This window comes from Bos javanicus, chromosome 15 (genome assembly GCF_032452875.1).
Source record: "Bos javanicus breed banteng chromosome 15, ARS-OSU_banteng_1.0, whole genome shotgun sequence".
Taxonomy (NCBI): domain Eukaryota; kingdom Metazoa; phylum Chordata; class Mammalia; order Artiodactyla; family Bovidae; genus Bos; species Bos javanicus.
In genome coordinates, this window is record NC_083882.1 from 9,052,302 (window position 1) to 9,070,883 (window position 18,582).

Genomic DNA, 18,582 nt, shown 5'->3' on the forward strand with positions numbered 1-18,582 from the left:
CTGCAATCTTGATTCCAGCTTGTGCTTCTTCCAGCCCAGCATTTCTCATGATGTACTCTGCATATAAGTTAAATAAGCAGGGTGAAAATATACACCCTTGATATACTCCTTTTCCTATTTGCAACCAGTCTTTTGTTCCATTTCCAGTTCTAACTGTTGCTTCCTGACCTGCATGTAGGTTTCTCAAGAGGCAGGTCAGGTGGTCTGGTATTCCCCTCTCTTTCAGAATTTTCCACAGTTTATTGTGATCCACACAGTCAAAGGCTTTGGCATAGTCAGTAAAGCAGAAATAGATGTTTTTCTGGAACTCTCTTGCTTTTTCGATGATCCAGCGGATGTTGGCAATTTGATCTCTGGTTCCTCTGCCTTTTCTGAAACCAGTTTGAACATCTGGAATTTCGCAGTTCATGTATTGCTGAAGCCTGGCTTGGAGAATTTTGAGCATTACTTTACTAGCGTGTGAGATGAGTGCAATTGTGTGGTAGTTTGAGCATTCTTTGGTATTGCCTTTCTTTGGGATTGGAATGAAAACTGACCTTTTCCAGTCCTGTGGCCACTGCTGAGTTTTCTAAATTTGCTGGCATATTGAGTGCAGCACTTTCACAGCATCATCTTTCAGGATTTTAAATAGCTAAACTGGAATTTTATCACCTCCACTAGCTTTGTTTGTAGTGATGCTTTCTAAGGCCCACTTGACTTCACATTCCAGGATGCCTGGCTCTAGGTGAGTGATCACACCATCGTGTTTATCTGGGTCATGAAGATCTTTTTTGTACAGTTCTTCTGTGTATACTTGCAACCTTTCTTAATATCTTCTGCTTCTGTTAGGTCCATACCATTTCTGTCCTTTATCAAGCCCATCTTTGTATGAAATGTTCCCTTGGTATCTCTAATTTTCTTGAAGAGATCTCTAGTCTTTCCCATTCTGTTGTTTTCATCTATTTCTTTGCATTGATTGCTGAGGAAGACTTTCTTATCTCTCCTTGCTATTCTTTGCAACTCTGCATTCAGATGCTTATATCTTTCCTTTTCTCCTTTGCTTTTCACTTCTCTTCTTTTCACAACTATTTGTAAGGCCTCCTCAGACAGCCATTTTGCTTTTTGCATTTCTTTTCCATGGGGATGGTCTTGATCCCTGTCTCCTGTACAATGTCACGAACCTCCGTCCATAGTTCATCAGGGACACTGTCTATCACATCTAGTCCCTTAAATCTATTTCTCACTTCCACTGTATAATCATAAGGAATTTGATTTAGGTACTGAGGTTTACTAGTATGCTACAAAGAGTAGAGGAGAAAGAAGGGAAACGTTTGAGTAAAGGTTACAAGGTGAGAAAATAAAGCGTCTGATTTGGGGGATTGTGAGAGTCCATTTTAATTAAAGATAAAATACTTTGGAGTTGTTTTTTTTTTTTGGTAGAAAGAAGAAATAAATGGGTAGAGATCCATGGAGAGTGAAAGAGAGTTGAGCAGTTAATAAGGCAGGTGCAGATTCTGAACTTCATGTTGGTAGGTACACTGCACATTCTAGTCACAACTCCATTCCTGGCATCAAGCATTATAGCATTGCAGGTATGTTTAAATATTAGTGTGAATATATGAAATACTTGCTCTTCATTCATTTTTAAGTGACAAAGTAGAAATTTCATAGATTTCAACTTCATATCTATTAGATGGACTAATGAAAAAAATGTGGAAAATGTGGAGAATTTCAAATATACTCATGGGTTGTTATTGTATTCAGTAGAAGATTATCAGTAATTTAAGCATGTATATGACATCTTCAAAGCTGTGCTTTGAGAATATTCCCCTGGTAATGGGGGAAACCATGGCTTTTATGGGACAGTAGGGGGAAATGGAAAAAAAAAAAAAGAAGGAAACCCAAGAAAAATGGTTAAACATATGCTTAAATTGGATTGAAAATTTCATTTTCTATTGATTGAAGTTTTGCTCAATTGGTCAGTTGATTGAAAGAATGGTAGAATAAAACAGAGATCTGCTCAAATTGGACTAAAATAAATCTCGAGTGCCAGTCATACCAATTTTTTTAGAATAAATCTCTAAAAGACTAGGGCAAGCAATTCAAATTGTTTCCAAAACCAAGTAGATACTCTTCTTAAAGATGTAAAAATTATAGCAGGATGAATAAGAATGTTCTTACCTTTTTATATGTCCAACTCAAATCTATTTGAATTAATTTATTAGAGATATATGTGATTTTAAGAAATTTACTCCTACAAATTTTTTAGTCTATACCTTAACTTTCCTTACTAGTACATAAATTAGAAAATAGTATATAATAATTATATAAAATTTGTAAAGTATAGGAAAGCACAAAATTAAAATTACCTATAATCCACCTCTTAGGGGTATTCTGTGAACAATTTGGGGCATCTACTATATGTAGGTATGGACACAAAATTGGTATCTACTTATATTGAATCTATTCCTGTCAGCTATGCTTATTACATTTGTTTGTTTTCACGTCTTGTTCTCATATTTGTGACTATAAATTAGCTTTTACACTTTACAGATCTCTCTGCTTTTCACTCTTTTGGGTTTCCATGTTCAGAGGCCTGGCTTTGTTTACTAGTAACATTCTTAGTTTCACTTGCCTCCCTTCACTATTTCTATCAATGTCTGAGTCCCTTCCTCAAATATTAATCTTGACACCAATCAGCTGCCCAAGACCAAGTAAAATATATTTAGGTTTCACTAGACCTCTAATATGCAGAGTACATCATGAGAAACACTGAGCTGGAAGAAGCACAAGCTGGAATCAAGATTGCCAGGAGAAATATCAATAACTTCAGATATGCAGATGACACCACCCTTATGGCAGAACGTGAAGAGGAACTCAAAAGCTTCTTGATGAAAGTGAAAGTGGAGAGTGAAACAGTTGGCTTAAAGCTTAACATTCAGAAAACTAAGATCATGGCATCTTGTCCCATCAGTGCATGGGAAATAGATGGGGAAACAGTGGAAACAGTGTCAGATTTTATTTATCTGGGCTCCAAAATCACTGCAGATGGTGACTGCAGCCATGAAATTAAAAGACGCTTCCTCTTTGGAAGGTAAGTTATGACCAACCTAGATAGCATATTCAAAAGCAGAGACATTACTTTGCCAACAAAGGTATGTCTAGTCAAGGCTATGGTTTTTCCAGTGGTCATGTATGGATGTGAGAGTTGGACTGTGAAGAAGGCTGAGCGCCTAAAAATTGATGCTTTTGAAGTGTGGTGTTGGAGAAGACTCTTGAGAGTCCCTTGTACTGCAAGGAGATCCAACCAGTCCATTCTGAAGGAGATCAGCCCTGGGATTTCTTTGGAAGGAATGATGCTAAAGCGGAAACTCCAGTACTTTGGCCACCTCATGCGAAGAGTTGACTCATTGGAAAAGACTCTGATGCTGGGAGGGATTGGGGGCAGGAGAAAGGAACGACAGAGGATGTGATGGCTGGATGGCATCACTGGCTCAATGGACATGAGTCTGAGTGAACTCCAGAAGTTGGTGATGGACACGATGGCCTGGCATGCTGCGATTCATGGGGTCACAGAGTCGGACACGACTGAGCGACTGAACTGAACTGAACTGAGACCTCTAATACAAGTCATTTGGATAGCAGCAAGATGTTTGTTGATTCCTGCTCTCTCTTCCTTATGATATTTCAGTTTTCAGGTAAACTGATTCCTGGAAAAAGCTGACTGCTTTATTGTTTCTAATTTCAAGAATCCATGGATTTCATTATTTTTCCTTTATAACATTATTTACTAAAATTGTTCATTTATGAAAAACTTCAAATCTTAAAATTTATGTCATTTCCCAGCCCCTTGATGGATTCATGATCCCCAAACTTATCCTGGATTGGTGTTGATGGGAGGGAGTAGGGAGAGAAACTTCTTGCCACCTTAAAGAGTAGCTTCTGTATATTAGAAGGATTCAGGTCAATTTGTAATGAGGCCGAATTTCTGAATTTAATATGTATGGGCATAAAGTAGAAGGTAGCAGAAGATTCCTTGTTCCCTTCATATTTTGATTTAGTTGTAGTTTCAAAGGTCTAGGATTGAACGGTCTTTTGACCATTTCTTAATTGAGCCTATTTTTACCTGATTCTTCCTAGAGGCCAAAAATGTGTTCCTCTACATTGCTTAATTTCCAATGGTCCTATGACTTTGCTTTTTTTCCTCTTTTGTGTTTTGCTAAGATTTTAAAGAGAAGGTTAATCAGGCAGACCCTTGTGCAGTTAGTTTTTAAGACCAGGAAGTCAGCATCCTAACCCCACCATAAGGAGTATAAGGCCATTTCCTCCTAACCCCCTTCAGTTCAGTGGACCTCTGGAATAGCATACCCATCCATGAGTGGCAGATAACACATTGTATCTTGTAAACAATTCACAAGTATTACATCTTATGAAAGTAGCTATCAACCCTCACTTCCCTAAGATTATTTTATTTCCTTTGAAAGCATAGATTTTAGTTTACAAAGGAAGTCAACTAATATATTCTTGATATATGAATGCTCATTTTCTCTCATTTACAATTTCTTAGACTCTGGAAGAAAAAAAAAAAAAGAAAACAAGATACCCAGGGTCTATATTGTTTTATGTTCTTAATATGTAAAAGACATTGTCACAGAGGAAACAACAAAACAGCTTGTTCATTAGCAGACACAGCATGTAGATGGAAACAGAGGGACAGAAACAAGGTCCTAATTATACCCATGAATTCCTTTTCTTCCTGAGAAAACAAAAGAAGACTTTGTTTTCCCCTCAGTAACGATGTCCTTTAGGGCTTGTGCTAAGAATATATTTTTCCATATGTCTGTGAGTCAGTATGTGAGCCTGATCATTGTTGCCTAATAAACACAACATGAATTCCCACCAGAAGTCAACTAATGGGCACTTCAAGTGCAATTTTCTGTGCGTGTTAAATGACTGAGTTGGAAACTTCGCTGTTCTGAAGCTCCTTTGGTGAGGAGGGGATTATTACAAAGGATTTTCAGCAAGTCTTTACTTAGATTATAGTCCCATAAAAGAAAAAAAAAAAATACACTATAATACTACCCCTCCATAGGATACTTTTTATATTTTGGGATACAGGGTTTCCTTAGCACCCATCTGAATTATAGTCCATTTTCTCCATAACTGGTACCCACTCTCCTTGGTCTAGAAATGAAAATTGGTACTTATTACAATAATTGTGAACAATTTTAAAAACATATATGACATATTTTATGGGTTTCAATAACAGTTTTAATATATGCAGATGGAGAATAAACAAAAAACCTGTGCCTTTGCAAAAGCAATGTATTCTTCATTTCAGCCAAGATTGTCTTTGCCCACAAAAAATACAGAAAATGAACATGGAATAATGAAGGCTTAATATTTGCGCACTGCTGGAGTGCCTCTGGGTGATTATATTTTAACAGAAGTTAATGGCCAAGTAATGGAAATAATGAGCTGAAGTGAAAATCTAATATGCGTTTGATGAGCAGAAGATTCTGAATGAAAGTACACTAGAGGAGAAAATCCCTATGGACTGTTTCATGTCTTAGTATTCCTGGAACAAATTAGTTTCAGTATGAAAATGGACATGATCGATAAAGGAACTTAAGTGGACATGTGCTGGTGATTTTTTAAAGCAATGGGACAAAACCTGGAGATTCCATAAAAGAAAAAAAAAATACCCAAATATATTTTAAAAATCTTCCTCTCTATTTCCATTACTCTCTGTGTATATTCATTACATGTATATTAACATGGCCTATGATACTGATCACAGAACAGGTAACTATTGAGCCCACTAGTTCAAAAACTATTCTAATAATATTGAACCAAGAATAGGTAAGATTGGTGAGAATGGCCATACCATGAAAAAATGCCAAGAAGTGTAGGTTTGGAGTCTGATGGATAAAGAATGCTAACATAGATTAGCAAATTTATCACATGGAAGGCACTAAAGGCTTTTTAAATGCCAGATAATAACTTAATTTAGGCATGTTTCCCCTAATTATTGGAGAAAGGATAGGAAAGTGTTAAAGTTTTTCAGAACTACTGATAAGAAAAATTAAGACCAGTATCCAAAGACTCAAAAGTTCAAATGACACCATCACCACCACCACCACCACTGTCCACATCAGCAGCAACAGATTTATCAACACAGTAACATTTATTGAGCACTTACTGAATGCCATATACCAGCCAATGTATTTTACACACAAAATTTCATTTATTTCTCAGTACCTAACAGTTACTCTTATTCTTTTAGATCCTAATTTTATCAGTAAGAAAATTAAGTAACCTGTTGAAAACTCATCATCTTCCCGCTTTACACACTGGGTTCTACTGTTACCCACAATGATAAACTTCTCTGTAAATTATAAATGCTATGGACTTAAAAGCAATCATCATCATTATTAGCAATAATATGATTTACTGTTTGAGCAGCAGTTCATACCGATTATATCCTGGTATAGACAATTCATTCTTATAAAAAAACAAATGACTATAAACAACTCACAAACTCTGACATAATCCATTTTCTTACATATTTTAGTTTTACCACTTAGGGCCAAATGAATGAAATATTTTGTATGTATAATCAGGCAACTTATTTGTTAATCACATTTCTTCTAAAATTCATGTTGTGTCCTAGTTATTCTTTATTACATTTAAAATTTGCATGCATGTGTGCATGCTAAAGTATCTTCAGTCCTGTCAGTCTCTCTGTGACTCTATGGAATGTAGCCTACTAGGCTCCTCTGTCCTTGGAGGTTCTCCAGGCAGGAATACTAAAGTGGGTTGAAATGTCCTCCTCCAGGAGATCTTCCCAACCCAGGTATTGAACCCCTGTCTCCTATGACCCCTGCATTACAGGCAGATTATTTACTGCTGAGCCACCCAGGAAGCCCTTTAAACTTTAGGATAATGATTTATGTATTTCTTTAGCAAAACAGATAAATTTAAGAAAGTTTGTGTTTTGAAGAATCCTTCCCAAAACAAAATGAAACTGAATTTGGGAACATTCTGTTGGGTAGTTAGAATAGGAAAAAGGAGTCCAAAATGGCAGTGCCTAAAAGACAAAGGAAAAAGTCCATAAAAGTGGAACAAAAGAAAATCCATGGACTGGAGTGAGAAATTCAGGTGAAACAAAACAAGCGGCCTTCTTGGCTAGCCCAATTTGCATAGGGTAGGCTCAAGGAGAGGAGGAAACAAACATATAAAAGGAGGAAGTCAAGAGGGACTGAGGTCTCTCCTTTGGGGTCGGCCTGCCCTCATGCCTCCAGGGTGTACTACCCTTTATTTTCAGAATAAAATTGAGCTGTAACCAAGCTGTAACACGAGCCCACCATTTCAAATCTTTGCTGCAGCAAGACAGAACTGAGGAAATTACAATGCGCCCCGACATACCCATCAAAATGTGGCAGAAGAGGGTAAGGTAATAAATTGACACTCTATTGATAAAATAAATGACTTATTAACCGCAAGTTGTTATAGATTTACAGTTTAGAATTACATTGAAATTAATGCTGATTCAAATTCACCATTTTGAGTTTCTGACATATTTTCAGCTGATTTGGTGACAATTTTTTTTCTGCAATTGAAATCTTTTATTTCATTTTTAGATTATTGCTCTGGACACAATTTTATGCTTTGAAAGCGATATGTTTCTCATACCTAATGCTCCTCTTATGATATATTATAATTTTAATACCATTTTCCCAATGTAATACTAGTGTTTATGTCTCCATATAGGAAATTGCCATTTGCTGTCTTAATCCTATTTTGGAAAGACCCCAAATAACTCTGAAAATTGTGAATGAAGTTCAGGCTATTCATTTAACATTTTTTTTCTAATTATAGTTTGGATGAGTGAAGGACATACTTGATGCAGATTACATGAATGCTGAACATATTTATAACAAAATAAACAATAATTTGAACCTGTGCCCCAATGTGAAATACATATGACCCTAAATTTTCAAAGTATTAACAGTTTTCTAACATCTCCCTGTTAGGGAAATTAAATAGTCTTTTTAGGCTTAAGAGACAATGCAGAGCAGGCCTCTGACCTTGCTTCTAACCTGCCTGGACCTGACCTGACTGTGAGTGCCCAGACTGCCTGGTGTGAGTGCGACTTGCAGCACCATAGATAAGACAGGTAAGGAATCTTGGAGTTGTTGAGCCCCTGGAGGGGGCCTGGCCAAACAAGCCCTGGATCTTAACAACATTCCAAGTTTTGCATGGCAAAACAAACACCATTAACATGAAAGCAGAGCTTCAATTTGCTCACAGGTTGATGAATGAGGGATTATAAACCCTAAACTACAATTTTAAGAGACTCACCCACAGAGTGGATGTACGGCCTGGGACCTTTGCCCAGTTGGGACTCAGTATGTGCTGTGATATACTTCCCAATGCTATTTAAGTCTGGATGAGACTTCCCAATGCTATTTAAGTCTGGATGGGAGCAAATCCAATTTGGTGAGGTATGTATTATTGCTCTCCTCTGCTGTTTCTCTTTTCTTTTAATGTTAGTAAAGAAAGTAAGCTAGGTAGTTCTCTAATAAATAGTGGTATTATTCATTTGTATATAATGTGTGACTTATTTTGTTAGCAAATCCTTTGAATCTGAGACAAAACTGAAAACTTTTTGCAAAACACTCCCTTTTTACTTACAAATGGCTGAAGTGCTTTTAACAGATACAAATGATCTAAAATATATGTAAGAAAACAAGTTGTCATATGTAATTGAGATACTCTTCTAAAGCATATAAAATATATACATTTAAACTTTTGTTTTGAGCTCATATTTTTAGAATGTACAATTGTCCACTATCTATGTGTATTCTTATAATGCTTTGTGGAATTCTTTCTACTGTTATTTAAATCTTAGCCTCTTATTTTAATATTTGAACATTTATTTTTTATATTCAACTAGATTGTATTCTTAGTGAAACTTGACACTGCCAAAAATGTTAGTAAGTTATATATCACTAAAAATTATATTTTACAAGTGTGCCTGCCAATTTTTAAGAATAAAGATGCACCTATTATATTTGACATTTGTTATTAAATTAAACCAATTTACAGATTTAAACATATAGTTCAGGGTAATAAAATACTAAGTAATTGTGTCCAAATCTTACTTTTACTTAAATAAAAACACCTTTCAATATTATTGCTAAATAGCATTTTGACCAGAGGTATTGAAATATGAAAATGTGAGTGATCTTAGTTTGATGCCATTGTATTTCATTGTTAACCAAGGAGTTAGCAGTAAATAGAAAAGGGAGCAAGAAAAATGGAAAATTCATAACTATGAATTTTGACTTCTGTAAAATAAAAAGTTTATTACACTCATATTTTTGTAATAGAAATTCATAATCCCATTCCTCTTTCAGTACTTTTGCTTTGACAAAAGTGATAGCACTAGGCTTATTAAACTCAATGTGATGTCTACAAATAGTTGATGAGGGACATTCTATGGTGAACTGAAATAAATAAAACAAGGCTCACATGTCATTTTCAAACATAAAACAAAGTAATGCATTTCAAATGGAATGGCTTATACTAATATGGCATATATATATTGATGATATTATGAGAAAATGTAATATATTCAAAAAATGCTAACTAAGCAATGTAAAGTATATGTTCTTACTAGGATACTATAAATTCATTTTCTTCTATTATAATGAAAGGTTTGTGTGAGGTTTTTGTTTCTTTGTTTTTTTCATATTTCTGAGCAATAATCATTAAAAATTCACTTCAACCATATACAGTTCAACCAAATGCAACACTAAACTTACAGCTTGTAATTCGCTCCCCAATCTCACTTGCACTAAGAAAGAGTATTTTTTTTTTTAACAAAATATCCATTATGTGCGAGATAAGTCATTTCAATCATATCCAACTCTTTGTGACCCTATGGACCATAGCCCACCAGGCTCCTCTGTCCGTGGGATTCTCCAGGCAAGAATATTTGAGAGGGCTGCCATGCTGTATTCCAGGGGATCTTCCCGACCCAGGGATCAAACCCACATCTCTTGCATTGCAGATGGATTCCTTACCACTGGTGCTACCTGGGAAACCCAATGTTCACGATAATCCATATCAATTCTAGGCAGCATAGATCCTTGGGACTGATCATAATCCAATCATTCATAAATTATTTCATTAGAGACATGCAACTTAAAATAATATTTCTCAGACTTCAATGGGAAAAGCATATATTCCAAAGATATTTTTCAAATATGTCAAAATATTCCAAAATTACTTAAGGAATTGTTTAATGGACTCTAATGCTGACTTAAATTATTTTAGCTATATGTTTACTGAGACTGAAACATAAATCAAAACATAAACTCCTTATTTTTATAAATCCAATAAAAAACATAACCTTAAACAATATGCAACATTATTTTAACATAATAGAGGATAATATTTTATCAAACCACCATTTGCAACACCAGATGATAATGATTGGTAACGCATGGGACTTTTAAATTTGTCGTACATGGACTGTTGTGCAACTATGTGATGCTCTCATCATTTCCCCCCATTTGTAGTCCTATGCTCTGCTTTGGCTTTATGTATCAATGACAGACCTTTATATGGTAGACAGTTCTCTGTACATTCCTCATTTGCATGTAGCAACTGAAATAATTCTATAGCATTTTTCATAAACATAATTAAAGCAAAAATGAAAATTTAGACCCAAATTTTGCTTGGCAGTATTCTGTCATAAAAGAATTACTCAGGATATCAAGAATATGTTTATATTATTTTTAATACTAACATTGAAATGAGAACCCATCATCTAAAAATTATCATAGATAACTTCTGGGTCCTTACACGTAGAGACCCAAAATGAAGAATTAACTAACTGAATGAAAGTGTTTGCTTTCTTCATAATATGGTGAAATTCCCAGTTGGTGCTGAAATACCACAAAAACAAAGAAATATGGCCATTTTGAGATAGAACTTTTTCCTTTATAGATCACTTGATCTTTTTTTAATGATTATGAAGACAAAACCATAGCTCAGTCATTTCATGAAATATGTCTCACCATTATGTTAAGACTCATATATTTTGTCTGTATCATCTGCAACTTCAGAAAAGTCTGATATTAAAAGTTTAAATTATGAAATAGACTTCTAACCTTTTATTTTCTCTAACTGCTTTGTCTCCCTTCTTCCAAGAGATAGTTGGTTTTGGAGATCCTTGAGGTTTGCACTCTATGATGACTTCTTGGTCTTTGGGAATAATTATTGTTTTCTTCAGTTGATTCAGTGCAAAAGTGGGAGCTGAAGCTATAAAAAAGAAAAGGTTAATTCTACCAGAAGCAATGACAGTAATTTCTAATGGATGATTCACTGAGTTTAGGCAATTTTATCTTTGGAATGCATTTTTAATAAAATCATAGGATACCTACACATATAAAAGGCACTAATTTGAAATTTAATTTAATTATTACTTAATAGATATCTTATTGGCTGTCCTTTCCTTTAGCAGGTTCTTACAATTGTGGGGCCTACTGAACCCGTGTCTCCTGCATTGTAGGCAGACGCTTTACCATCTGAGCCACCAGGGAAGTCCACAGACAAAAGTTGTTTCAAAGAATGAGATGCTTTAATTATAATTAAACTTTAATTGTGAAAGCTTAATGATCCCCTTGGGCAAAAGGTGAAGGGGTTGAACATGGGTCTGTTTGGGCCTTCCTTTGGAAAAATGGAGGCTATCTGTGGAGAAGGCAATCCTGTGTCAGCTGTTTCTAATCTCTGAGTCTCGACGCATATTTTATTTAATAATGTGTATGTGTGTGTGTGTTCAGATTCTCAGTCATTTCAGATCATTGCCACACATAATTTTCCAGGCAAGAATACTGGAACAGGTTACCATTTTCTACTTCAGGGGTCTTCCTGACCCAGGCACGGAACTGGGATCTCCTGCACCTCCTGCATTGGCAGGCAGCTTCTTTAGCATGGGGCCACCTGAGAAGTGCATTTAAATAATGTACAAAACTAAATGTAGAGTTTTAAGAAATACATTTTTAAGAAATTTAATAATTCAAATTTCAACTCATTGGTTGCAATTATTCACCTAGGCCTGAACATTCATTAATATTTATTTTGTATTACTAGATTTTTATTAATAGTTTTCATTTAAACTTCCCAAGACATTCCAGTAGGTAACTGTGGTTAAGAATGATGAACTAAAGTTCAGTGCAGATCAGTCGCTCAGTCATATCCAACTATTTGTTACCCCATGGACTGCAGCATGCAAGGCTTGCTGCACCACCAAATCCTGGAGCCTACTCAAACTCATGTCAAGCCTGTCAGAGATGCCATTCAACCATCTGATCCTCTGTCATCCCCTTCTCCTCCTGCCTTCAATCTTTCCCAGAATCAAGGTCTTTTCAATGAGTCAGTTCTTCCCATCAGATGGCCAAAGTATTGGAGTTTCATCTTCATCATCAGTCCTTACAATGAATATTCAGGACTGATTTCCTTTAGGATGGACTGGTTGGATCTCCTTGTAGTCCAAGAGGCTGTCAAGAGTCTTCTCCAACATCACAGTTCAAAAGCATCTGTTCTTTGGTACTCAGCTGTCTTTGTATTCCAACTCTCACACTCATACATGACTACTGGAAAAAACCATAGCTTTGACTAGATGGACCTTTGTTGGCAAAAGAATGTCCCTGCTTTTTAATATGCTGTCTAGCTTGGTCATAGCTTTTCTTCCAAGGAGCAAATGCCTTTTAATTTCATGGCTGCACTCAAAGTCTTACTGTTTCCACTGTTTCCTCATCTATTTCCCATGAAGCGATGGGACCAGATGTCATGATTTTAGTTTTCTGAGTGTTGACTTCTAAGCCAACTTTTTCACTCTCCTCTTTCACTTTCATCAAGAGGCTCTTTAGTTCTTCTTCATTTTCTGCCATAAGGGTGGTGTCATCTGCATATCTGAAGTTACTGATATTTCTCCCAGCAAACTTGATTCCACCTTGTGCTTCATCCAGCCCAGCACTTTGCATGATGTACTCTGCATATAAGTTAATTAAGCAAGGCAACAATATACAGCCTTGACATACTCCTTTCCCGATTTGGAACCAGTCTGCTGTTCCATGTCCAGTTCTAACTGTTGCTTCTTGACCTGAATACAGATTTCCCAGGAGTCAGGTAGGGGGTGCAGTTATTCCCATCTCTTTAAGAATTTTCCATAGTTTGTTGTGATCCAAAAGTCAAAGGCTTTGCCATAGTCAATAAAGAAGAAGTAGGTGTTTTTCTGGAACTCTGGTGTTTTTCCATGATCCAACAGACGTTGACAGTTTGATCTCTGGTTCCCCGGCCTTTTTAAGCCCAGCTTGAACATCTGGAAGTTCACGGTTCACGTATTGCTGAAGCCTGGCTTGGAGAATTTTGAGCATTACTTTACTAGTGTGTGAGATGAGTGCAATTGTGTGGTAGCTTGAGCATTCTTTGGCATTGCCTTTCTTTGGGATTGGAATGAAAACTGACCTTTTCCAGTCCTGTGGTCACTGCTGAGTTTTCCAAATTTGGTGACATATTGAGTGCAGCACTTTCACAGCATCATCTTTTAGGATTTGAAATAGCTCACCTGTAATTCCATCATGTCCACTAGCTTTGTTCATAGTGATGCCTCCTAAGGCCCACTTGACTTTTCATTTCAGGATGTCTGGCTCTAGGTGAGTGATCACACCATTGTGATTATATGGTTTCTGAAGATCTTTTTGTATAGTTTCTCTGTCCTTAATTGTGCCCATCTTTGCATGAAATATTCCCTTGGTATCTCTGCTCTTCTTGAGATCTCTAGTCTTTTCCCATTCTATTGTTTTCCTCTTTTTCTTTGCATTTATCACTGAGGAAGGCTTTCTTATCTTTCCTTGCTATTCTTCAGGACTTTGTGTTCAAATGCGTGTATCTTTCCTTTTCTCCTTTACCTTTAGCTTCTCTTCTTTTCTCAGCTATTTGTAAGGCTTCCTCAGTCGACCATTTTGCCATTTTGCATTTCTTTTTCTTGGGGATGGTCTTGATCCCTGTCTCCTGTACAATATGATGAATTCCCTCCATGGTTCTTTAAGCACTTTATCAGATCTAATCCCTTGAATCTATTTGTCACTTCCACTGTATAATCATAAGGGATTTGATTTAGGTCATACCTGAATGGTCTAGTGGTTTTCCTTACTTTCTTTAAGTCTGAATTTGGCAGTAGGGAGTTCATAATCTCACCCACAGTCAGCTTTCAGCCTCATTTTTTGCTGACTATATAGAGCTTCTACATCCTTGGCTGCAAAGAATATAATCAATCTGATTTTGGTATTGACCTTCTGGTGGTGACCATGTGTAGAATCTTCTCTTGTGTTGTTGGAAGAGGGTATTTGCTATGACCAGTGCATTCTCTTGGCAAAACGCTGTTAGCCTTTGCCCTACTTCATCTGTACTTCAAGGTCAAATTTGCCGGTTACTCCAGGTATTTGTCGACTTTCTACTTTTGCATTTCAGTCCCCTATAATGAAACGGACATCTTTTGGGGGTGTTTGTTCTAGAAGGTCTTGTAGTTCTTCACCAAACCGTTCAGCTTCTTCAGCATTAGTGGTTGGGGCATAGACTTGGATTACTGTGATATTGAATGGTTTGCCTTGGAAACGAAAAGAGATGATTCTGTCGTTTTTCAGATTGCATCCAAGTACTGCACTTCAGACTCTTGTTGACTATGATGGCTACTCTATTTCTTCTAAGGGATTCTTACCCAAAGTATTAGATATAATGATCATCTGAGTTAAATTCACTAGTTCCAGTCCATTTTAGTTCACTGATTCCTAAAATGCTGAACTATGCATGATACTGGATGCTTGGGGCTAGTGCACTGGGATGACCCAGAGGGATGGTATGGGGAGGGAGGAGGGAGGAGGGTTCAGGATGGGGAGCACATGTATACCTGTGATGGATTCATTTTGATATTTGGCAAAACTAATACAATTATGTAAAGTTTAAAAATAAAATAAAATAAAAGAATATGTCAAACAAACAAACAAACAAACAAAAAAGAGACACTTTTATATCTAAAAGAGAAACTGGAAAACATCTGTACGAGTTTATTGTATCTTAGACATTTATTTATGCCAGTCTGACAACTTATGAATATTTCATTTGTGTTTTATGTTCACTACATAGAAGTATAACATAGTTATACTAGCACATAACACATAACATTAAAAGATATCTAATGTTTTAGCATAGCACATAACATTAAAAGATATCTATGCATCACAAACAGAAAAAGGTACCAACTGAAATGAGTTAAGAAATTGAAAGAAAAGTTTAGAAATTTATAGAAAGATAACGTATTTTGTTGCCTACTGGGGATATACCTTATTAAAGGTAATTTTGAAAATATATTTTTGAATAAGAAAGGGACCCATTTGAGAGTGTTTCTGGATAAACCATTGATTAGGTGAGTTCTGAAGCAGTTTTTTTTTTAATTCAGAAATACAAGTGTATGAGTTAACAAGAAAGCAAATACTTTTTGATTGGTTAGGGTGTAATACACTGAAACATGGACTCCTGTATCAACATTGGATGGATTTGTTATAGTATGAAGAAATTTCAAATGTAAACATTCATAATTCAAGTTGATTTATGGCATATTATATTTAACTGATATATGAAAGGCGCATTTTCAGATTCGAAGAGCTTGGGTGTTTCTGTTAATGTTGTGCTTTGGGTCAGTGGGAAGTACAAAGCACACTCAGGCTTTTGCCCACTTTTGAGAAATGGTGTATTGAGATCATCTAAGTCTCTCTCCTATTCCAGAACCAAAATTTATAAAATCTTGAGAGTGAGAAAAAGGAAAATCAAGTCCAGTGACCTAAAGAGACTCAATCTGGTAGTCTATTTCCCTGGATTGAATTTTTCTTGTAGTAAAGTGTGAAGTAGTGCTTGTGTTCTGGTTATATTCCAGATGTAACCCTATGAGCTTACTGTGCCTGGCTTTAGGAGGGCTCTCATTAACCTTTTAAGGTGATAACATCCTTTTAACAGAGAATGCTTTCTTGGGAGTCCTGCCTTGCAGGAGCCCCATGCCTACTGGTAGGTAGGAGCAGCTTGGGAAAATATTAAGCATTGCGATGTTGATAACCTATATTCTGATCCTCTACCCTTATGACAAGTTTCCTTGAAAGTTAGCATACTTTTCTTATGTGATTTTTTAAAGCCATAGAAAAGATATATTGTGTAAATCTGTTATGATTGAAACTAAAATTAAAGAAAATAAAAGTTATGGGACAAACTGTATGCCATATAACCTTATCTCCCAAAATTTAAAAAGTACATATCAGCAAGGCATATTATTTATTTTTAAAAGATAAAATAGATTTTTACGATCACATCATAAACCTTCAGTATAGTAAGAATTAGAGCATGAAAAGAAGCCACACTTCTTTCCTATTTATTTAGTTAGAAAATGCATACCTAAAATCTTCAGTTCAGCACTTGCATAAATGGTTCCGTATTTATTTTCAGCCAAACACTGATACATTCCAGCATCCGATTGATTCACGTTGTGGATCATCAATACTCCATTAACCATCTCAATCCTACTCTGTAATGGAATAAGAAAAATAGATAAAGAAATTGAATGTTTCACACATATTTTACAGTTACTCTGTCCTAGATTAAAAAAAAAAAAAAAAAAAGGCCTCCAACTTTGAAACCCCGTGGACTATAGCCATTCGACTCCTATCCATGGAATTCTCCAGGCAAGAATACTGGTGTGTGTAGCTATTCCCTTCAGGGGATCTTCCTGACCCAGTCACTGAACGTGGGTCTCCTACATTGCAGACAGATTCTTTACTATCTGAGTCAACATGAAGCCCCCACAATTAATACAGTTGAACATTATTTCAACTTAGGAAAACAAATTTATTATGCATTATTCTAATGCAAAATATAGCTATGTTTTGATCAGAAAAGAAATTATATCTTCTTATAGTTATTTTTATGAACTTTACTTTTGATTATATTTTAAAATAAGCTGCTTTTGTTTGGTATACTGGTTAAGCTTATGAAATACAGTCTTCAGATAATGCTTTTATTGAATTTATTTTACAAATAAGAAGCTGGAGCTCAAATGTAGAAAGGATTGAGACTACAGATATGTAGGATCAAGGTTAAATACAGTCCACTAAATTCCAAGAATCTATTATATAGATATGGTCAGATGTTTGTCTTTTCTCTCACTTCCCGGCACAATGACATAGATTTAAAAAAATAAATAAAAAACTGTCCTATAACTGGAATCTGTATAAAACTTTTGGTCAGAAAATGTAAATTTCATTATCAGATGAAATAATACAGAAGGCAAAAAATTAAACATATGCAAACTGAGGTAAACTGAGGCCAAGAGCACACTTCAAAAACAAATTTTAAATTTAAAATGTTGTTTAACAATCAGGTATCTTATCTATTTAACATCAAGCAAATCATTCTTTTAATTTTAGTGAGCAGTACTTTGCTTATCTATCAACAGATGCCAAGTAATTTGACATCATTTTTAAAATAAACCCATTCATTCATCTGCCAGCGGATTTACTGAGTTGATGAGAGTAGACAGTATAACCACCACAGGGCCCTTCCCAAGGTTTATGTGATATCCCAAGAAGATTAGAGAGACAGGCAATAAGCCAATGTCCCAGGATTCCCGCTCCCTCCCTCTCAGTTTTCTTTAACAGTTCTCCTACTCTTTTTATTTGTGTCAGTCTTTTTCTGTAACTGTGCTTTGGGCCTTAGTGATTTTAGAATAAGGGAATAATGGAGTTGGATGTGACTGTGAGGGTGATATGATCCAATTTTTTGATTTTACAAAAGGGCAAATCAAGGTCCAAAAAGGCAAACTACAGAAACGAGATCCTTTGATAATGGCAGAACTTGGGCAGAAGCTATGTTTGGAATTTCAATTTACACACTTTCCCTCCCTTTTGTCCATAGGTAATTGACTATTTCCCCTGGGCTTAAAAGGGATACAAGGGAAAGGTGAAATTATAACAATTATTCTGATATTAAATGGTGATTTATTTTCAAATCTGGTACTTATTAAGTTGCTTTAAAAACACTTACTAGATTTACTAAAAAGCAATTTAAGTCTATGTTAGAAGCATGTCATGGAAAGAAACTGCCTAGGACACAGAAGACTAAGATTCTCTCCCAATCATGTCTCTTACAATATATGTGATCTTATAACAGGAGGGAAAGTGGCAGGGCACAACTTCTGAAAGAGAAACATAACCCAGTTCAGTTCAATCACTCAGTCATGTCCTACTCTTTGCAACCCCATGGACTGCAGCATTCCAAACTTCCCTGTCCATCAAAAACTCCTGGAGCTTCCTTAAACTAAAGTCCATCGAGTTGGTGATACCATCCAACCATCTCATCTTTTGTTGTCCACTTCTCCTCCTGCCTTCAATCCTTCCCAGCATCAAGGTTTTTTCAAAGGAGTCAGTACTTCACATCAGATGGCCAAAGTATTAGAGCTTCAGCTTCAGCATCAGTCCTAACAATGAA

General features: G+C 35.9%; 1 protein-coding gene across 1 annotated transcript in view; it reads right to left on the minus strand.

Moving 5' to 3' along the window:
* Positions 1 to 18,582, minus strand: part of CNTN5 (contactin 5) — a 1,653,888-nt gene that overhangs the window by 303,622 nt on the left and 1,331,684 nt on the right. The window contains exons 12-13 of the mRNA XM_061440146.1: positions 16,495 to 16,624; positions 11,163 to 11,313 (exon numbers count right to left, since the gene is read on the minus strand). Coding sequence (XP_061296130.1) covers positions 11,163 to 11,313; positions 16,495 to 16,624 — 281 coding nt within the window. The remainder of the gene's footprint in view (positions 1 to 11,162; positions 11,314 to 16,494; positions 16,625 to 18,582) is intronic.